Consider the following 21,667-nt stretch of genomic DNA (forward strand, 5'->3'; position numbering starts at 1 on the left):
TATAATTAACAGGCTATAAAAAATAGATTAGAAATTTTTTTGAGTCATTAGAGAGAGCGCTTTCTATTATTGTGAAATGAGCTGATGACAAACTGCAATTAAATGCCGATGAGTCAGTCATAGTACTGACTGTGAGATGAATGAATGTTTAGTTATGACGGTATACGCACGAATATGACGTCATACACGTGACACAATAAATGACCCTCGTATAGTTCTTACACACATGCTTTGCGTAGAACACCATTTCGAAACTGGAAAATTTCCAAACTCTCCCAAATACGATAATAACATTTTAAACATTTAAATATATGTTTAAATAATTTTTTGAACCAACAAGGCACAAAGTATATCATTATGTATCGTCAATGGTTACTATTGATATTCGAACTGGCATTATTTCTAATGTTCTTTAAGTATCGATGAAAAAAATAATTTAAAAACTATTGACGAAAAAGTATCGATGGTTTCGTTCGAAAATGTCATTGATGAAGATCACTGGTATAAATTACTGTGATTTTTTTCGGTGGCGGAAATGAGACCGTTCATTAACTTGGAACTGTGACGCATAAACAATTTGTAACTATAGCGTGATAATGGTTGTCATCAGGCATCCATACGTCGACGGCCTCCCACCACTTACTCTTTCAGACTACTCTTTATATACACAGTACAACCACGATCTGATGCACAGTCTACCTAACTACGCGCATGGTGCAAGTAACAATATCGAACTCCAACTAATTTGCGAGCAACTATCTACCGATTCGACGACCTAGTGACAGTGACATTGATCCTGCCGGTGCGGTGTCTCGACAGTTCTCCAGTGCACTGACAAGGTAAAGAAACAATTCGAGACGGATTAAAAATCTTTCGTAATTTATTTTGGGTCAGACCAAGTTGAAGCCACCGTGTGGTTTTAATTATTTAATTTATTAGTTCTGTTTTATTTATTAGACGGAAATTCATACAGTCGTTGAAATTATTGAAATGAAATGCCACAGTGATAATTAATTCCGCACAGTAGTTCATGATAATTTATTTATTATTATTCATTGTATCTCATTATTCTAACATTTTTTCTTTTAAATAGTAGTTTTTCTGCTACATTTGCATTCTTTTTATTATCTCAGAAAAAAACGATAATTAAGCAGTACCAACTTTTTTGGTACAAATTGGTCCAAAAGTCACTAAACTATTCAACATCCGAATTTGTTCACGGAAAAATACATGTGAATTTTTAAAAACTAAAAGGGTTATCCAATTTCAAAATGGCTTACTGACGTTTCGGCCACACTGTACAATTTTTAGTTTCTTATAGTATTACTAATTAAATAGATTAATAATTCTGTCATCGTCGATTGCGTAAGATTCCATCGTCTTCGAAAAGATAACAGAAAGTTATGGTTACACTATCGAACTATTATGTCAGCCTTCCTTGTCGAGCACAATACGAATTCCTATCCGATTACGTTACTGACCTCGTCGATGGAACGTGTCGTAATACGTATAAATACCAACAGTACTTTCAAAGTCTTTAATTAAATGAATTTGAGTTTCAGCAACACTGAGAAACTGAATAAAAACCAATTCATTTCCCCGTGTCAACTGTTTTCCTCGTGTTAGACACTGCAAAACAACGCGGGACGAATTAATTACTCATGACCTTAAAATACCATTCCCCTTTTGCACGACAGGCGTGACTATTTTGTTAATTTGAAGTCTGTTTCTTGAAAGAATGCATCTGACTTTGTAATATCCGTCCAACTCATTCCCATTAGTTCAGACTTAAAACATAAGAGTGAAGCAGACGATTATTATACTAACCTAACGTTTGACCAATTTAAATAACCAATAATCTCGACCTAGCCCAAAGTACCTGTTTTTGGATGAAGAGCTATCCAATAATAATAGCTATCCACCCCATTTGAGGCGCACAGTATGTAAGATATAGGACTACACTGGACATCTGTTATGACTGTGACATAGATCGAGATTCCTCTTTCGAAAAAACACACCGTAAATAGTGGTACGGATGTATAGCCGGGTGGAAACGGGTATTACGCGGAGTTGTGCGCGTCGTGTTGTCGAATTTCCGTGCCATTTTGTACGTTCTCCGCTTGGTGGCTCCCACTAATCCCGTGAGTTTCTACGACGCGCGATGCGACGCCCGTCGCCGGCCGATTCAGTGGATTCAGTTGCCTCCGAGAATCTGATCGTGTCAAACCGGTACCGGCATACTTCAAAGGAACCAAGGTCACGCTATTCCGCCACAAGAAGCTCTGCCACACCCTGGTTAGTTGTATTCTTCACCGATCAATACAAACTTCCTACTGCATCTATTTTTTGGCACGTTTTCTCGCTCGAGTCTTCTCGCTCGCCATTCCTCAACCGATGAGATCATCGTTTAATGAGCTCGCGTTGACGCGGACGCTATTTCTACGGGTTCGAGCTCAGGTCGCTGTTTCATTAACAGCTCTGCATTTCCAGGGAAATTAAAGACACTTTGGAGTCGTTACTCTTTTTTTTTTTTATGGGAAATCGGAAATTTAGAATGAGCATTACGCTTGTTGCTAGGGCCTACGATCATGTCGGGATCGAGTGATCATTTTTTTGGAGGCAGGTTTCTAGACGCCAGTTTGAAAACAGCCTTATTGCTTCATCGATGGTATCGATTTTATCAAGTATATTACGCTTTTGTTCGTGCAAGTCTTTCGATGCCGGTCGGCTTTTCCAGGGCATTGTCTAAACTAGTTCAAGTTATAAGCAGTGCCGGCCATCTTGGGGACCCCGCGATTGAGAGGGCCCCAACATGATCAAGAACTGGAATAATGTAATTTTTCTGAAGTAATTAATGATTTTCTGAAGCAAAAACAAAATCACGCATTAAATAAACATGCATTAGTAATATATGGTCGTGTTTGTAATTTTTTTTAGTTTACAAAAAATTTAGAGCCCCAATTGGTTTCTCTCACCCAAGCCCCTTTATAGAGAAGGCCGGCCCTGGTCATAAGTTCTATAACTGTCGATTCGTGACTGATGTTCCAGCGTTTCTGGGTTAATCGTGACTGGTTGATATATGTATACACACGTCAATACATACTTAAATATTTATCTTGTTTGTTGATATATGTACACAGAGTCGTATCGATTCTATTGCAGCAGTGCTTATTTATTCATTCACGTATGGAGGACTTTTTTTTATAATTATTTAATTGTCGATGCTTAGGAACGTTTACAGCTTCAATTATTCATTTTTTAAATTATTCCTTATAGACATATTGTTGTTATTCCCAATGCAACAATTATGTATATAGTTTAATTAATAAAAATTAAGTGCATAAGTAGATATTCTGATATTCTAGTCAAGATAGACCCAGGCACTGCTGTCGAAGGGTTAACCGATGTTCATGAACTGAAATTGTGGTAAATAAAAAATAAACCGAGATCGCTTCTAATATGTAAAGGAAAATGTCATTGAAAATATCAATTTCTAGAACATATTAAAAAATTATCGAATTATCTTATTTTACATTTTTATGCAGTTCTGTGCTGTATCTTTATCAGCGACGGAATACATTTCATGGAACTCTTATATCACAAATGCGGTAAATGATTTGCGTAATCATTTCTATCTCTTCAGTCTCACACAGAAAAAATTGCGATTGTGTGCACATACGTGTTCCTTTGCAATGCCGTATGACTCACAGACATAACATCCAATGCCAGAGGTGTGAAGGATACTATGTTTAAAGCACAAATATAAAAAAACGAAATTACATTTATGATCTTTCTTACAGACATTATTAAGATTTTTAAAAAATTATATCGATATATATAATTGTACATACGTTTAAATGCCTATATTCAAATATATGTATACAGAATGTTTTAGAAATTTACGATTTGTACTTTGTTTGTTATAGATAATCTGAACAATGTCGGCTAGCCAATACTACCACGTGCAGGTAATTATTAAATGTTTTAAGTACTTACAAATATTTATTGTTATAACATAATGAATTATTAAACGACAGGGAAAAATGTTCAAATGTGAAATAGTTTTGAGATCGATCCAGTAAAAATATGTACATCAAATTCATTTCTGTATTCTAAATGAACTACAGTAAGGAATAAATAAAATGGTACAATTTCCTTTATTTGATTTTATGAAAATCTTTTCTAGTGCACACCAACAGTGTACCCTGCAGACCCCTTCAATCCTGAAGAGGATGCAGCTCTTCTGCGTAAAGCTATGAAGGGGTTCGGCACCGATGAACAAACGATCATCGACGTGCTGGCCCATCGCGGCATTGTGCAGCGTCTCGAAATTGCAGACAAATTCAAGACGATGTACGGAAAGGACCTAATCTCCGAATTGAAGTCGGAACTAGGCGGCAATTTCGAAAACGCAATTTTAGCGCTGATGACGCCATTGCCGGAGTACTATGCTAAAGAGATACACAACGCAATTTCTGGGATGGGCACTGATGAGGGAGCCCTTATCGAGGTCCTGGCCTCCCTGAGCAATTATGGCGTTAAAACCATAGCTGCTGTGTACAAAGAACGTGAGTAAAAATTTATTTCATACTTTTTCAAGAGTAAATTATACATTGTTGTTTCGTAAATCTAGAATATAAAGATAGTTTTTTATTTAACGATTATCACTCGTACCTCCGAAAATATTTTAAATGCTCAGAGGAGTGGATGTAAAACTTTAATAAAAATTATGATTGTAGTGTATGGAAGCGAGTTGGAAGATGATCTGAAGAGCGACACATCTGGACATTTTAAGAGGCTGCTAGTTTCTCTCTCATGTGTAAGTAAAATTCATCGATATAAATGTACGCGGCTAAATTCACATGATTAATTAAATTTTGCAAAATTTTAACAGGCTAACAGAGATGAGAATCCCGATGTGGACGTTGAGGAAGCTACCCAAGATGCACAGAGGCTGGTAGAGGCTGGTGAAGGCCAATGGGGAACAGACGAGAGCGCATTTAATGCTATTTTAATTACCAGAAGTTATCCTCAATTGCGAAAAATATTCAACGAGTACGAACGGCTCACTGGAAACAGTATTGAAGATACCATCAAGAGTGAATTCTCTGGCGCCCTTGAAGATGGCTATCTCGCAGTCGGTAAGGCAGAGCATACATCGAGTTTTTTAAAAAATCAATCGCCAAAGGCAAATCGACGTGAACAAATTTATGTATTTAGTATGCAATGGAAAAATTAATAGCTGTAGCTATTAAAACAACAGACATTTTTCATATAGACTATCCATCGATGTCAAATTGGAAATCCGCCAAGAAGATACGTAAAAAAATAATTTGTCTACTTTAATTATTGTTTGCTTTTCTTGTTTCAGTGAGATGTGCCCGAGACAAGACTGGATACTTTGCGAAGCGCCTTCATAAAGCAATGAAAGGGCTGGGCACTGACGACACGACATTGATCCGAATAATCGTTGCTAGATCAGAGATTGATTTAGGGGACATTAAGGATACCTACCAAAAAATGTATGACCAGTCACTCGCTGGCGACATTGACGTAAGTTGAGACTATTAAATGTAGTTCCAGAGTCAAACCTTTAAGATCGTTTCTGCAAAATTCTTTTGAAATCGAAAATTATGATTTTCGGTATTCCGAGTTCGGTCCTCAATCTGTAGACAAAGTTTTGTCTTGTGATATTGTTATACCATTTTGCAGAAACAATCTCTGAGGTTGAAACCTCTTTTCACCAACATAACCGTGCACATATATGTATATGTTGTAATCTCTCTGCTCGAAACAATTTTTAACTATTTACTGTACAATATTTCGGCTGTCCATGACTCTCCATGAATTTCAGGACGACTGCTCGGGCGACTACAAGAGACTCTTGCTTACTCTACTTGGATGAAAAACATTTTATGTTCGACAGCTTCTCTTTCGTTTCACATTATACACTCTACAGTGTGCAATTCGTTCTTTACGACGATTCGCGAAGCTTGCTAGATGCTTATGTTAATCTGATGATATTAACGGCGGTGATTATGGTGTTGCGTGGTTGCCTTTTTGATACTTCTATTGCGCAGAATACAACAATACAATACTTAGTCTCCGTGAGACTAGATGAATAAAATATATTAATAATTTCTTATATTGTTCTTAAAAATTCGTTCTCCCCAATATCACCACTTAACTCTGCAATTTGACTAATTAACCTGATAAGCCTTGCGTGGGACCATTAAACAATATTTTTACAGGACGATGTGAAATATGGCGCGATTTCTGATTAACACTATACTAAAAATCATCGATTTATAGATTGAAATTTAACATTCCCGAGAAAGATATAAGGAATTATACTAATTGTACAGCATCTGGGTTGCTTTAATTCTCTCTACATTCTGTTTGCATTTACAGAGTGACTGCGGCGAAGAATTTAAGCGGCTTCTGATCGCACTTTTGAATTAATGAAAGTTATGGAAAGGCTCTGTTCTCTGTAAGAGCACGCCTAACCTCAAAACCGTGAATAATACGCCTCCCACGTAACTGTACTATTTGTTTTTAATAAAATCTGCACGTTGGTCAACGGAAAGCTGTTCATTTACTGTCGTAAACTGATCTGACGTATATCGAGAACACCTGTGTCTTCTCTCTTTTGCAGAACGATTGCGTCGCTGAGTGGAAAAGACTTCTGATCGCGATGCTGAATTAGGATTGCGATTTAGGCCGTCTCTCTATCCGGATTAATACTCAAATATTACCGTTAATATTAGTGCAGCCATTACTCGGAGGCCAGAGGTTCAAGATCATTTTGAGTGAAGGTTAAGTATTAGAAAATTATCAAAGAGTGCCGGAAACTCTTAACCAAAGAATCAAATTATATATTCCTATAATTGTTAATCAGGTCGATATTAGAAATGTTTAGCTGGTCAAGAAAATTAAATGTTGTATCAGTATAAAAATTTTAGATGGTCGAGAAAAGGCAAAAAAAAAGCGTACATACTTACATTCCATTTATGTATAATTTTTTACATATTTTTTACTCTTGAATCTATCGTTTTTATCTTGCAAATGTGATTTTAGCAATTTTATTAGACGATTTGTCTATATTGAAAAATGTTAGAAAGTATTTAGTATTGAATATTTGATTGAATGTAACGCGGCAGGTTGGCAGCTCGAATATTTTAAATAAATATTATATTCTAATGTTGTATTGCAAAATAAAAGTCTATTTATGAAATAATAATATCTTCTTAATTCCCCGAACAAGTACTATATTGTGTTAATTTTTTAACAATTGTCTGCTTATTACAAAGAAATGTAATTAAAAAAATTATCTACCAAACTAATAATAATAACTTGATTTGTGCATTAAAAACACTAAATAATATAAAAATGATATGTACTATAGGAGATTGGAGAAAACTTCAGAAAACGATACATAAATGATACATAATCGATATAATTATTAAATAATATAGAAGATTAAATTAATATATTAGTTACTCACAATTAAATTCCAACAAGAATCATCTCCTCCGTAAAATCTGAAATTATCAGATGTTACTGAAAATAATTTCTAAAAATCATAAGGAATCACTTGCGATGATCAATAACCTATAATCTATTCTATAATTGTAAATACATATTTATATAGCACACACAACAAAGCACGCCCATGTAAATACACCTCATTACATAAATAATCTACGGTATTTCATTGTGCAGAACCACAAGGAGCATTCTGAGTTAAAAAATTAATTTTTTATTTAGCCAAATGCCAATTTTTGAATTCTTATTGAGAAAAGCTTGCAAACTTAGGCCTTAGACCTATACATATATAGACCATTTGCAACCATTTGCCATTTGCAAACGTGGTTACATGGAAAGCTGGCTTAAAATCCAAGAACAAAATGGTCGAAATGGTAGACAGCAGTGGACAGCAGTCAACGTCAACAGCATTAGACAGCAGTAGACAGTAGACACAATAATATAGGGAATACATTTCTGATATTATAGCTACCGTGATTTCTGAAATTGCTATAAACCAATCATGCTAAACGATGTACCGAAAAGAATATTGAAAAGCTCGGAATCAACTGAGGTATGTTTCTCACTTTTATTATCCGATAAAACTTATACGAAAAATTAACATACATTATTTCATTGTTTTTTGAGTTAGATCCACACTGTTAATTCACGAATTTGCAATTTTCGCTTTTATATTTCTACGTTTAGCTTTTACGTACCAAGTCGAACAGCGCGCGGGAAATTGAAAGGCGTTTGAAACATTTTTCCAGGCCGACGTTCGCGAAGATGAGGAACAAGCGAAAAAGTTTCAAGAAATTATCGATTTACTTTTGGCTGCGGGGTATTTTCGAGCCAGAATTAAAGGTTTATCAAATTTTGATAAGGTAAATCCAATGAAACCTTCAGAAATAATTCATACGATAAAAAAGAACATATTGAAATAATATAATCTTTAGGTAATCGGTGGGATGACCTGGTGCATAGAATCTTGCAACTTTGATGTAGACATTGACCTTCTGTTCCGTGAGAATTTAACTATAGGTCAAAAAATGTAAGCTCTCTATAAAATAATTGAATGGTGTAATATATTCTGTAACATGTATAATTTCAGTGCTCTGACTGAAAAAATTGTAGCTATGCTACCCAAAATGAATTGTCCATACCGAATAGAGCCACATCAAATTCAAGGCTTAGACTGCATTCACATTTTTCCAGTTATTCAGGTATTTTTTATTCTTTGTAATAAACAATTGCACGCTTGTCTTTCTTTACGACTTTGTAATCATGACCAACGTTCAGTGGCTAGTCAAACGCTCGATGGAGACCAGAGAAGAAATGGCAGACTTTGTTCGATCATTTGCGCTTAACCAGTTTCACAAAAAGCATTCGTTCGTTGAAGACGCTGGCACAGAAACAGCTGCACAAGAAAATCTAATAAGGAACATTCGGCTGATTAAAGTAAGATTGTAACAAAACAAGAAAACACTAAAGAATATCTATTCTATGTCCTTGTATTCAAATATGGTTACACAATGCTCAACACAATTGTTCAGATGCTCTTATTCAATTAACGTATAAAAGTCATTTAAAACAGTTACGATTGTTTCGTAGAAATCATACGAACCACGACGACTTTTCAAACACAAAAACGGTTCTATCAAAGATGAATCCACCAGGTTTCTTGGCACAGTTTTAGAGTATGAAGCGCCTTTGTACTATTCAACAAAAGCACCTGGATCGCCAACTACAGCAAGTGCTGATGATACAAAGGATACCGACGCAAAAGAAGATTTAAAAGAAAAAGTAAGAAAATATTCGTATTGTATGTTCATATAGAATTTGTGAAGTCTGTGCGCACACTAGGTGAATTATAAATTGTTTCAATTTTCATGCATGCTAATAGGATATACCACAGGTGAGATTTTCAAACTATTTCTAATGTAGTATAAAAAAAAGACATGAAAAGACCATGAAATTTTGAAAACTTTGACTTTGAGAAAAATGTTTCGGACATTTTTTAAACTACACCATATTTTTTGTAGGAGAACACGGAAAAATTAGCAGGAAATCTAGCTGCCATTGAGGAAAGTTCGGTGAGTAATTAAACATATAAACTAGAGGGTTATTGTTGCTCGCTCGCAGGGTTGTTTCTGCTCGCTCGCTTCGCTCGCTCGCGGGTAGGACTGCTCTTGCGAGAGGATTAGTGGTACGCATGGCTAGTAGGGCCTGCAGCTATTAATGTTTTTTATTTGGTGTGTGACTCTCTAATTGTAAGAGCCACACAAAGAACTTCCCGATTCGTTAGTTGCAGTATATTATTATCATTATTTTTAGTACGTTTTAAGAAGATTATACTTTTTCAGGGAAATTCAATAGTTTTCTACTTATCAAAATGTTTGCTATATGGCGTCGCATTAAACCAATATCGTATGCTCGTTGCTCGCTTGGTTCCTTGTTATAGCAGAGTAATGTTGCAAAATAAATTGCAAATGCTCCACAATCAAACGCATTGTTTTGATATTATACTCTGTGAGATATATATTTCTTATTATATTTATAAAGGGCATTCAAATAATCTATTACATCATGGTTCAAATGATTAGCATTCAAACAATCATAAATGTGTACATTGCCGTTACCATCAGATCTTGTGCAAATCCAATGTCCTACTACCTTTTTTCCAATTTGATATATAACTATTAATCCGTTTTCATTGACCAAATTATTGAATGATAATTTTAACTGTTTAGTTTTTCGCAAACGATACAATTCATCGTTAGCCGGGTTTGCAGTATTGAACTTTGTTTTTTTCGATACTGTTAATTTAAATTGTCCCAAAATATATAAACCGCTCAATTTTGAAACTCTGCTCAGTGCTACATACAACATTTGTAATGTTCCCCAAGTAGCCACGTACGTCCCTAAAACGTACGTTTCAGGTCCAGTTCACGTCCAAACGTCCTACGTCCATTCTGCGTACGTTTTAGGGACGTACGTGGCTGCACCTGGCTACTTGGGCGTCTTTCTGATTTTTTAAAATCCAAACATACTTTTCTCGTATGTTTGTCCCTGACTATTATGAATCGTAATCGCTTCAGCAGGAACCACTGGAAATTGACTACGTGTGATTTGATATGTTTCCTCACTCGACATATTTACTTGATTCGATATTTTTATTATTGTTGTTAAATTTTGATCAATATTTGCATTTTTCATATAATTACGATAACGAGTTCTTACTTTCACTCCCACTCTGGGCAATTGAAAATCTAACCATAATATAGACGGAATTTTAGTATTTTCTTGAAAAGTAATAAATTTTAATATTCCGCATGCGCGCTCCATTAACCAGTCCGTCTTCAACATCAATGTTATTAATTATCATATATTTTTTATATTAGTTTCTTCCTATAAAATCCTATAAAAATATTAACTTCCCTATAAAATCGGGAAGTTAATAAATATTTATTATTAGTTAGATATTTTTTAATCGTGCTTTATGCAGGCTCGTTTAAGTGTCGCAGCTGTAGGCAACATCGTTGGAATTCAGGCTCAAGAAATTGCTAAAGTCGCTGAAAAATATGCAACTATGTCGACTTCCGAGAGTCAGGTGATTTTCCATTTGCCAAATGTTTGGTAAATTCGATTATTTTGTTATGGTTATTTTACTTCGTTGCAGGATCAGAATACTACAAGTTCTTCGGCACTCATTGCGTTACAGAAACAGAAAACAGTACTACAAAATCGAGTGCGAAAATTAACTAAAGATAAAGATGGTTTATCTGCTCAAGTTTCAGAATTAACTGAGAAAATCAATGAATCTCGCGTGAAACGACAAACTATTGAGCGTTCGCTGAAGAAAGCAGAGGAAATGGGGATTAATGAACAGGATAGGTAATTTCTTATTGTTTATATTCGAGAGTGTTTGTTTTATTGTTGAAACGTACAGTGGCTAAATAAATAGGCCATACTACATTAAAATAGAACAACTTCCGATTTTCCAAAAAGAATAATTTTATATGAATTTTGCAGTGTTTACAAACGTTTGGAGGAACTATTGTTAGTGCATGACGGTTTGAAGGAGCAGGAACACAATTTCCGAGAGCAATGCAAGTCGGACTTAAATATCTTGCGTGGAAAGTTGCAAGACATTGAAAGTGGTACCTCTGAAGAGGAGGAAGACCGTTTGAAAGAGTACGAGGATCAAAAAGAAGCAGTAACAAAAGCAAGACTACAATTAGCGAAGAAGAACAGAGCCATTGCGTCATTGACCAGGCAGTTGGATGATGTTCCTGGTCGCTCTGAACTCACGCAATATCAAAGACGCTTCATGGAACTTTATAATCAAGGTTAGATACATGGATTTAAGTGGCTTAGATGGGTCATTCTGTATTTTTATGGTAAAAATCACAGTTTCAGCCAAACACAAGGAAACGAAACAGTATTATACGTTGTACAATACTCTCGACGATACAAAACTCTATTTAAGCAAGGAGTTGTCGTTGTTAAACTCCATCCAAGATAATTATAATGAGTAAGTAGTTCGGAATTATTTATTTATTATTTATGATAATATATATTTAACGTTTCTTTTATGTGCTTTTGCCAGGGCAATGGCATCGACGAGCGGCAAGGAACAATTTTTAAACCAATTTGAGGCGATCGTTGGTGGCGTGATACGCAACAAGGCAAAAGTAATTAATTTCATTCACATTAAATTATTTATTTATGCTCCACAATTTTTACGTAATACCTTATAATTTTGTCACAATTTTTAAAAGGACACTGTTAGTTTATCTGGTAAAACTGTAATAATTTTCACATGGATCATTTTATATCATTTTAGTTAGTTTATTGAATCTTCATTACCCATTTTGATAACGAGGTTGCGTTTCTGTAGGTGGAGAAAAGATGTGCGGATGAAAAATACAGAAGGGATGCGCTCAGTCGACAACTTGCTTCTCTGATAGAACAACAACGGAAATATGTTGCTGCGGTTAGGCAACTGACTATCGAATGTCGCAAAAATGAGGCCTTACTCGCACAGCTGCGAGGTCCGTAATAATTATGGTATTTTTACTATCTAAAAATACTATCCAACAAATATTTTGCGTTGTAGTGAATTAATTAGCCGGCGGGCGTTAAAAGATGCTGCGATTTTCAACGACAGAGAAAATGGCCGCGCGTATAATTAATTGTTATTTTTAATAAAACTATCGTTTACGTTGTGAAAATATTCCTTACAGTTATAAATACACCGTAACAAGTTCGAGAAACGGTTTGTACAGTAAAATACTAACTTTGCCCAGCTCCTGTCCAATCCTTATAAAATTAGTATAATTTTGATACTTGATATTAATTATGTGAGAATTTTTAAGTCGTTCTGAAATTTCAAACAGGTAGAAAACAAACAGTTATGTCTATTTTTGCATGCGAAACTAATGGTTAACTTTTGTTCTGTTGTTCAATGTTACTAGCATACTTTTGCACACCGTCGGCTACAATTAGGTAATTAAAAAATATTTTAAGTCCATCAAAAAATTTCACAAATCTTTTCAATCTTTCTATATGTAGGAAGACGTTCTATACTGTGCAAGGTTTTATAAATAATGAATTGCATAATCTCTTTAATTAAATCATTTACAGACTGATGACATTATTGGCCTTGCATAAAGAGACCCATGAAATAATTCTACTTAAAAATTATTTATAAAGTTAAGCCTTTCTTGGAAAAGATATAGCTCAATCGCAGTATAACTATATTTTATGACCTTCAGCACCTATAGGTAGTTTGGTGCCAATTTTAGCTGACCAGGAGTCTGACATAGAAAAGTCTGAAATTCTTATCGTAATAAATCTGTCAGACTACAATAGTTATCACGTTTTAATCACAAATATAAACCTACTTAACTTAATATTCATATTTAAATTTAATTTTTTTACAGTGATTACTGTACCTATATAGGCCAACTTACTAAAATTCAATTATGGCATATTTAACCTGAAAAATGAGATACTGTCATACTTTTAAATAAAAAAACAGAAAATTATTTTATTCACATTTATAAATTAAAAGACGTTTAAATTATAGACTGTACGTAGTATATGTTACTATTTTTCAGATTCGTATTCACGAGGATAATTTGGCATTTCAGAACTATTGTTCCATTTCGTTATCACTGAAATATACAATGTAAATCAAAATTTCGTGTTTCAACTGTCCCTTGTTTTATTTGTTTTTAAATTTAGACGGTTTAGCGGATAAAAAAGTGACGATTTCTCGAATTTGATAGAGGTTGCCAAAATATTGTTGCATGAAACAATTGCAACCGCTATTTAAAATAGTCGACGCTATAGTCACGTGACGGTTTTATTAGACATGTGGCGGTATAGGTTGACTGTACAGTTGGGAACAAAATTAAGTGGGCAATTAAATTTTCATTCGTTATTACCTTAGTCCAGTCGTCGATGAAAACCACAACTTTTATAAGAACAATAAATTAGAATTTCTTTTCCATAAACGACGCGCAAAGTTTGGCCAACATTCTAAAATGTCTCTTATTGAAGTCCCACCAATTTGTCAATTTTGTACTGTCCGAATAATTTAAGTTTATTAAATCAGAATACTTTTTTCTGAATTACGAAAAATAAGTAAAAGTTGCTTTTTACTTTTTTATTTGGGCTTGTAACAAAAATTTAAACAATGTGTTTTGTAGATCTGTGTGAATTATACACACAGTGAACATTTTCAAGATGAGAGCATAAGCGGGTGAAAGTCGCAGGTTTGTGACCTTGTCAGGAAATTTTGCCCTTATACGAGCACTTTTAAATGTTTTTAGCTGAATGATACAACTTCGACCGATTTTGATGAAATTTTCAAAATGCATATAATCGACACAGATCTATTTGCAAAATATATTTTTTTAATTTTCATTACAGATTCGGATAAAAAAAGTTGTAAAATCAATATTAACTATTTTTTTCGGAATTCCTGTCAATTGCAATTCTCTTAAAATTTTCTTTATGCATTATTTAGTAAACTAATTCTCCTAAATTCTTGAAGAAACTCAAGTCATATATGTGGTCCGCCTTTGAAAAAGTGACAAGGGTTTGGAAACTTTTCTGACTGACTGTACATGCTGAAAATGTCATCGAAATTGGTTTACGAGTTATGAACTCGTATAATTGAAAGTAGCCGAATAGTAAAATGAAACGGCAAAAATCATGAAAAATTATCATTTTCACAATTAACGCATTTAAAAATTTTTGTTACAAGCCCAAATAGAAAAGTTGTGAAAATAAAACTTTCACTATTTTCTCTCGTAAGTCGGGCGAAGCGCAATTTCTTCCAAATGTTCATTATATATATTATTTAGCGAAGTAATCTATTTCGCTTGGCATAAAATCTGAAGTGATTTGTTCCATTAATAAAAAAGTTATTGTGCGATAAATTATGAGACTGACTATACATACTCTGTGCCGTCTGTTTTCCCTTTCGCAAGAGTGTCGGTGTTTTCCTGCTCACTCCGTCAGAGTCCTCTCCGTTCGTCGCTTTGTGCGAGCTGTCGCCATTGTTCCCCTTACAGAGTGTTTTTAATGTGTTCACGTGTTTCGTTCGTATTCTCGAGAACTCGTAGCCGTAATCAGTGGTGAGGTGTTCAGTGATTTAGTTTATTAGCGGTCCTTAGAATGTAGCTAGAACAATCGGGCAGCATATTACGAGAAAATACGTAATATGACAATTGCATCGGGCGGACTAGCCATCCGATCGTTCCTTTCAAACTAAAGGAACATGTGCTATCTACACGGTGGCTTTTAACGCGACACTCGCATGAGAGAATCATGGCAAAAGACGAAGGAGACGACCTCTTGCCAGACAAGGACGCGGCGAAGGGATTCTACGCGAAATACGAGCCCAAAGAAATCCTTGGAAGGTTCGTCACGTGATCCATTCGAAACAAGAAAATAACAACATAGCGTACTATTTTTATTTGTCTTGCCCAGCACGCGTAGCATGATAGATATGTTTGTGTTTGTATTATTAGATCATGGTACATACGTTGCAATCACTATGAACGAACCCAGAGATTCTCACCGCGTCCTAACCTGTACAATTATATAATTCGATCAAGCTAAATCCACGAAATTCAACAATAATTTCAAAAATAAAACGATACACGGACCATAGATTACATTTAGATTTTTTTTTCAATGCATTTATCAATTAACATTCATTGTTATCCTAATTAGTTCTATGCAAATAGTTGCTTAACCATTCGAATCGACAAAATGTCGATTCTGTAGGAAATACTATAGCTATTTAAATAGTGCTTCTTTTGATTTCGAGCATGGTTTTAGGAGGTTGTATAATGCTGTGCACTATGCTATAGGAACTATTTAAATAATATTATTCACAGTGAAACGCAAACTCACTATATGAAGTTTCTGCATTAGTCTATTTCGTAACTGTTCGAAACGCTACCTGACTCATTTTGTGTACGTTGTGTATAGAATCTGATCTGATATGATATGATACTTGTATCTCGCATTGTTTACATTACCTTCTGTACCCGAGTTCAACATAATTAATTGTACAGCTTGAATTTTGAACACTTTTACGAGTAAACTTAGGATTTTATGCACTTCTAGTGGAATTAAGTATAGGTGAAACATAAAATAGAACATTATTTACAATCTATTAAAATTATTAAGAGAACAAATTAAAAAATGTTTATGCAACTATCCTTTCTTATTTGATAAAGATCCTTAGTGTATTCATAAATATACAACAATACAAATTTTTCCAAGCTTTTTAACACGTTGATCGCCCAGCATAATTTGCCTAAGTTTCCAGCAGGGCCCAAATCCGACTGTCGGTACACAGAACATAAACAGAGCGAAAAGCGGGAATTCATGTTGTATATCCTATATATAATATAATATCCTATTTTTAATTAACTCAAACAAGAAGAGCGTCACCCATATTTGGGTAATGGGGCCCATGGAAATCACCGACACAGTTTTCACAGACTCCAGATTTGACCGACAATAGCTTTGGCCGACAACAAGTTAACACTTTACCTACCGGAAACCAATTAATAGGATTTTCAATAATTGTGCTGTACCAAAAGAAATCATAGAAATTTTCTTTTGCGTTGCAATCTTAAATGAAACTATTAGATTGCATTGTTGAGGGTGACTAGTTAGTTCACAATGAAAATTGCTGTTGCTGTCGAAGGTTCCATTCAAAAGTGTTTAGCTATGTACCATAGATTTTTCAAAATTATGCATTAATCACTGGTCGGTAATGTGTTAAGACATTATCATACAATATTATCATACTGTGTCTCAAGTAATTATGGATCAAATTCGTTGTCAGTCAAAATCGTTGTCGATCAAATTCATTGTTGGTTAAAGGCATTATCGGTCAAATCTGGAGTTGGTGAAATGTTGTCGGGGAAATTTGTGTCTGTGATTTCCATGGGACCCATTTGGGTGACGGGGCCCCCACGGAAGCATACCCGTCACCCAGATATGGGTGACGTGGCGACCAACATGCTAAGCCTAGCTTTTTAGGAATATTATTTAATCCTTTAGTTTAGTTACACATGAATGTTTGCAGAGGAATATCTTCCACTGTTAGAAGATGTATAGAAAAGGAAACAGGCGTAGAGTATGCAGCTAAGATAATAGATATTAGTACCGAAAGTAATGAGGACGGAAATACTATGAAAGATGCTACGTTACAGGAAGTGCATATCCTTCGTAGAGTTGCCGGGCATTCTTATATAAGTAAGTTCGCAATTCCAGAAGAAAAGGATGATATAATAAAGAAGAAATAAATACATTTCTAATTATAATCTTATAATATTTCTTTTTAGTTGAACTGCACGATGTGTTTGAATCAAGCACATTTATTTTCTTAATCTTCGAAATTTGTAAGAATGGAGAATTGTTCGACTACCTCACATCTGTGGTTACACTCTCTGAGAAAAAGACGCGCTATATTATGAGACAGGTGTTCGAAGGAGTCCAGCATATACATAATCAAGGAATAGTACACAGAGATTTGAAGCCCGAGAATATACTGCTAGATGACAATCTAAATGTTAAAATAACAGACTTTGGATTTGCCAGGTTGTTAAAGACGACAGACAAATTATACGGTTCGTAATTACTTTATAATAATAATATTAATAAGTATAAGAAAGTATAAATTGCATTATCGTTCGTTCTTCTTTTGCAGATCTCTGCGGTACGCCTGGATATTTGGCACCGGAGGTACTAAAGTGTAATATGTTTGAGAACGCGGATGGCTATGGATACGAAGTAGACGTGTAAGTTGTACATTATACGCGTGGTACATTAATGAATTATCTATACAGATAATTACTATTTATTTCTTCTTAGATGGGCTTGTGGAGTAATTATGTTTACTTTGTTAGTTGGTTGCCCACCGTTTTGGCATAGAAAACAAATGGTTATGCTTAGAAATATCATGGAAGGCAATTACTCGTTCACATCTCCCGAATGGGCAGATATAACAGGTAATTCCGAAATTGAAGATCAACTCAGGAATGTATACTCGCTAATAAATTAAGAATCGATTGAATGCAGTGAAATGTAATTTTCCATTTATCGAAACGTCTTCGTTCTTTCAATTTTAATTGCATTTTCAGAAGCACCTAAAGATCTGATAAGGAAATTACTAGTGGTCGAACCGAAAAAGAGGATTTCCATTAAGGAAGCATTGGAACATTCGTTTTTCCATACAGTTGTAAGTATATCACTGCATAAATGCACATAATCACACTGTATACTCATCTAAATCGAACACCATAAATATCTCGCTTGTTATTGACAATAGAAAATAATATCAGGGGAAACCATAATTTTAAATTGAATGAAATCCTATATTTCTTTTCTTGCATATCCTTAAAAAGCATTAAAACAAAAAAGAGTCAATGAATTCAACCGTTCCGTCAATCAAGTCGTTTTTTTCTTACGGAAATGTGCATATTTTCTTGATGTCTTTCTGGAAAATTAAAAGTCGAAACCAACGACCTCTGTAACCATACTATTGGTTAACACAGGCTACTGAATAGGTTCAAACGCAAGTATCTCGAGATTAAATAATCGAAAATCGGATTCGTTTTCTTATGCTTTGCAAGAATGTCAGAGGAAACATGGAGTTTCGTTTAAAAAATGCATTGACCACCTTGGAATCTCGAGAATAATATTTATCCCCTCAACTGTCGTCAACAATAAGCGAAATATTTGAGGCTCTTGATTTAGTTGGGATACTCTGTATAGTTTCGAACAGAAAAAATAAATATTTCTTTCTTTTTTTTTTGTACATTTCTAGAGGACGGTATTACGATTGTAATTTCATATTTTTCTTTTTATGCTTTTATGTGTTGTACATCATCAATTCATGATGAGATATATTTACTTTCGAAGAAAATGTTCACGCATCGATCTTCGTACAGTTCTTCCATCATTGTTTTGTCTCCGATGAGATCATACAACATAACACCTAAATAAATCGAAAATTATTGGAATTACAGCTATGGGATCAAGACATCGCGCCTCTAAAACGTTCGCTATCATCTAATTCTCGACGTCTGAGTAGGATATCTCAATTAGCTTTGGTAAATTGTTTTTGTTTTTATTTTGTTTGCCGTTACATGTGGGTTTATATAACTTTTACGTAATTAATAATAACAATTAACACATTGGACTGAATTAATATCGAACTATTATTTCGTTTCTATTTGTTCTCATTTCTAAATTCTAATTTTGGTAAGTATAACATGTTCGTACGAAAGCGAACAGTTATAACTGACACTTGTAACTATGCATAAATTCATTGTATAATATATAAAAGATTGGAACCTTAATTAATAATCATCTGTTATTGTTGCATGATAAGTAAAATTTGGACAGATTGATAAGGAAGACTGGAGAAAATCCACGACTAACAAATCCGATGATCTCAACGATTTTGAACTATTTAATGCTTTGCCTTTTCTATCGTAATTAATTTCAATTATAATCTTTGCTTCATTTTACACAGTTTCTTGTTATTCTACGTATTTTATTATTCCTTATTGCAGCAAGCTATTTTTGCGAATGAAATGTTATGTGTGTACTCTGAAAACATTCTATTATTGCTTAATTTTTCTACAGGAATTAAAGGCAAAGTCGTTTAACGCAAGGAAAAGATTCCAGTTAGCTATTATTTGTGTTCGTGCAGTTGTTCGTATCAAACGACTTCACACAACACCTGAACCTCTTTCGACGCAAGTGGCATGCACTGACCCTTACAGAATCAAAATCTTACGAAAGGTACAATTCTTCAAATTTATTATATAGATGTATGAAATCTTTATCGACAGTCCAAAACCTTAAAAATATTTTAAGTTCGTGAAAATTGTTCGATAACACTATTCAACAAGTTTCAACCACATGTGAATGTTTATACAATAAACAATTGTATTCGGAGAATCTGTAAAATCATTTGCTGCGAAAAATATTTAACGCACAAACCAATTTACAAAGTAGAAAATTTTACTTTTGCTTTAAAATTATATTGAATAAACGGTTTTTCAACTCAGTGTTATTTGTTGGAACGGTGAAATTCTTTACGTAATTACGAAACTCTGTCTGCACAAAAATGTGCAGTACATTTAATGAATCGTTCCGCGCAAGAAGCATTTGTTCAGCTTTCACGGTTATCCGAGAACTTCGATCTTTCTTTTTAAAGTAAGCCTAAGTGAAATTTGAATGAAATCCTCCGAAACTAAATTTAAACGTGTTTAAATGTTTTATGATATCGAGAGATATATACAATTATGATTGAATATATTGTGCAATTATTCTAGGTGATAGATGGTTGTGCGTTCAGAGTTTATGGGCACTGGGTGAAGAAGGGCGAAGGACAAAATCGGGCTGCTCTATTCGAGAACACACCAAAGACAGAGTTGAAGCACCTATACGTGACTAATCTGAGCAGATAACCAATGCTTCAACAAACCACCCCCTAGTTACAATTGTGAATTTTTTTTTTGTTAGTCGACGTTTACAGTATCTAAGCGAAATATTTCATTACGACAAAAAAGTGAAAAAATAAATAAGTTATTTAATAGAGAGTGGTATATATTTGTACTGCTTTTTCTTTGGTTCTATTAAGGAACAAAGAATTCTTCGAACGTGTTATGGTAACTATAAAAAGTGTTCACCGAACGCGCAATATCGTCAGGTAAACATAATTATTATCTCTGTTTCTCTCGATATTGCAGAACAAGAAAACAAATTGGATTGTTTTCATTCGAAATCGTTCTGCGGAAGCACAGTTGCATATTTGTGGCCTTCTGTAGGAATATTTTGTACGCTGCTCGACAAATTTAGTTGGTATAAACAAGAAAACTTCCGAAAACGTGTTGCAAAATGTTCGGGCTTTTGTTAGCAGCACACTACGGCAAACTAGTATCACACTGTCAGAGTGTGTTTGATGCGTAGATCAAGTATTATGTTGAAAATCGTTTGTGAAATTATTTTGTTGAATGTTTTCCGTGAAAATAATGATAATCTTTCTGCTTTACAGTATTTTCGATTTTGTCATAGCACAATAGAACGTGAAAGAATTTATTGTCAGTGGTACAGATAAGTTTGTGAACCATGTTCCAGTTTCGTTGGAAAGGAGTCGGGACTATTTCATATGATAGGAATATTTCAATGATCAAAGAAGGTGCTTGTAGGTACAAATATTTGAAATAAATCACAATTTCCATGACCATTACTTACGTTTGTACATATGCAACAATAAAAATACATAAATAATTTATTACAAATCAGCGACACATGCTACTATGTAATTACACTTTTACTGTAATGCGTATCCACCATTTTGCAAGGTTAGCGTTAATTATGGCGTTAAAATGGAACGGCAATAACTCCAACAATTTGTAAACAACTTTATAGAAACAGTTCATCTTGTAAACTACAGTAAAAGATACATACATATAAAAATTTGTTAATTTATATGAAATTCCAACACAATCAAAATTTGTGACAAGAAAATTGTATTCCATAGTAATGTTATTTACTAAGATCTGCATGTACATTATAGTATACTTTGTGC

General features: G+C 34.3%; 3 protein-coding genes across 10 annotated transcripts; all 3 read left to right on the plus strand.

The window, feature by feature from the left end:
• Positions 1 to 715: 715 nt before the first annotated feature.
• Positions 716 to 7,240, plus strand: LOC143218010 (annexin B9). Of its 4 annotated transcripts, none has more exons than XM_076442873.1 (7): positions 716 to 839; positions 3,927 to 3,968; positions 4,187 to 4,568; positions 4,740 to 4,819; positions 4,895 to 5,141; positions 5,372 to 5,553; positions 5,855 to 6,145. In XM_076442873.1, exons 2-7 carry the CDS (start codon positions 3,939 to 3,941, stop codon positions 5,903 to 5,905), a joined length of 972 nt encoding a protein of 323 aa, XP_076298988.1. In that variant the 5' UTR covers positions 716 to 839; positions 3,927 to 3,938; the 3' UTR covers positions 5,906 to 6,145. The 4 variants fall into 4 exon arrangements, with proteins under 4 accessions (XP_076298988.1, XP_076298986.1, XP_076298987.1 ...); XM_076442871.1 differs by lacking the exons at positions 716 to 839; positions 5,855 to 6,145 and adding exons at positions 2,178 to 2,295; positions 6,656 to 7,240; XM_076442872.1 differs by lacking the exons at positions 716 to 839; positions 5,855 to 6,145 and adding exons at positions 2,178 to 2,295; positions 6,412 to 6,586.
• A 623-nt stretch (positions 7,241 to 7,863) lies between these two features.
• Positions 7,864 to 13,819, plus strand: Fidipidine (coiled-coil domain-containing protein 93). Of its 4 annotated transcripts, XM_076442833.1 has the most exons (15): positions 7,864 to 8,098; positions 8,295 to 8,408; positions 8,481 to 8,575; positions 8,636 to 8,747; positions 8,824 to 8,982; positions 9,136 to 9,327; positions 9,428 to 9,439; positions 9,567 to 9,617; positions 11,030 to 11,134; positions 11,204 to 11,418; positions 11,557 to 11,873; positions 11,938 to 12,058; positions 12,134 to 12,218; positions 12,425 to 12,578; positions 13,647 to 13,819. In XM_076442833.1, exons 1-15 carry the CDS (start codon positions 8,048 to 8,050, stop codon positions 13,664 to 13,666), a joined length of 1,803 nt encoding a protein of 600 aa, XP_076298948.1. In that variant the 5' UTR covers positions 7,864 to 8,047; the 3' UTR covers positions 13,667 to 13,819. The 4 variants fall into 4 exon arrangements, with proteins under 4 accessions (XP_076298948.1, XP_076298949.1, XP_076298951.1 ...); XM_076442834.1 differs by lacking the exon at positions 13,647 to 13,819 and having other exon boundaries at positions 12,425 to 12,760; XM_076442836.1 differs by lacking the exon at positions 9,428 to 9,439 and having other exon boundaries at positions 7,865 to 8,098.
• A 1,240-nt stretch (positions 13,820 to 15,059) lies between these two features.
• Phkgamma (phosphorylase kinase gamma) lies at positions 15,060 to 21,555 on the plus strand. 2 transcript variants are annotated; one of them, XM_076442852.1, is made up of 9 exons: positions 15,060 to 15,458; positions 17,147 to 17,316; positions 17,406 to 17,690; positions 17,771 to 17,861; positions 17,935 to 18,071; positions 18,204 to 18,301; positions 19,092 to 19,175; positions 19,714 to 19,872; positions 20,409 to 21,555. In XM_076442852.1, the coding sequence occupies exons 1-9, from the start codon at positions 15,367 to 15,369 to the stop codon at positions 20,541 to 20,543; spliced, it is 1,251 nt and encodes a 416-aa protein (XP_076298967.1). In that variant the 5' UTR covers positions 15,060 to 15,366; the 3' UTR covers positions 20,544 to 21,555. The 2 variants fall into 2 exon arrangements, with proteins under 2 accessions (XP_076298967.1, XP_076298968.1); XM_076442853.1 differs by lacking the exon at positions 19,092 to 19,175 and having other exon boundaries at positions 15,061 to 15,458.
• The last annotated feature ends 112 nt before the right edge of the window (positions 21,556 to 21,667 follow it).

Source organism: Lasioglossum baleicum, chromosome 18 (assembly GCF_051020765.1).
Source record: "Lasioglossum baleicum chromosome 18, iyLasBale1, whole genome shotgun sequence".
Lineage (NCBI taxonomy): Eukaryota > Metazoa > Arthropoda > Insecta > Hymenoptera > Halictidae > Lasioglossum > Lasioglossum baleicum.

Excerpts from the sequence above, each read along its gene's own strand:
- LOC143218010 (XM_076442873.1), top strand. The coding sequence starts at position 3,939 with ATGTCGGCTAGCCAATACTACCACGTGCAG. Across the intron at positions 4,569-4,739 it reads AGCTGCTGTGTACAAAGAAC|TGTATGGAAGCGAGTTGGAA; the intron begins GTGAGTAAAAAT and ends TTATGATTGTAG. Across the intron at positions 5,142-5,371 it reads AGATGGCTATCTCGCAGTCG|TGAGATGTGCCCGAGACAAG; the intron begins GTAAGGCAGAGC and ends TTCTTGTTTCAG.
- Fidipidine (XM_076442833.1), top strand. The coding sequence starts at position 8,048 with ATGCTAAACGATGTACCGAAAAGAATATTGAAAAGCTCGGAATCAACT. Across the intron at positions 11,135-11,203 it reads TGTCGACTTCCGAGAGTCAG|GATCAGAATACTACAAGTTC; the intron begins GTGATTTTCCAT and ends ACTTCGTTGCAG. Across the intron at positions 12,219-12,424 it reads TGATACGCAACAAGGCAAAA|GTGGAGAAAAGATGTGCGGA; the intron begins GTAATTAATTTC and ends GCGTTTCTGTAG.
- Phkgamma (XM_076442852.1), top strand. The coding sequence starts at position 15,367 with ATGGCAAAAGACGAAGGAGACGACCTCTTGCCAGACAAGGACGCGGCG. Across the intron at positions 15,459-17,146 it reads CCCAAAGAAATCCTTGGAAG|AGGAATATCTTCCACTGTTA; the intron begins GTTCGTCACGTG and ends GAATGTTTGCAG. Across the intron at positions 18,302-19,091 it reads ATTCGTTTTTCCATACAGTT|CTATGGGATCAAGACATCGC; the intron begins GTAAGTATATCA and ends TTGGAATTACAG.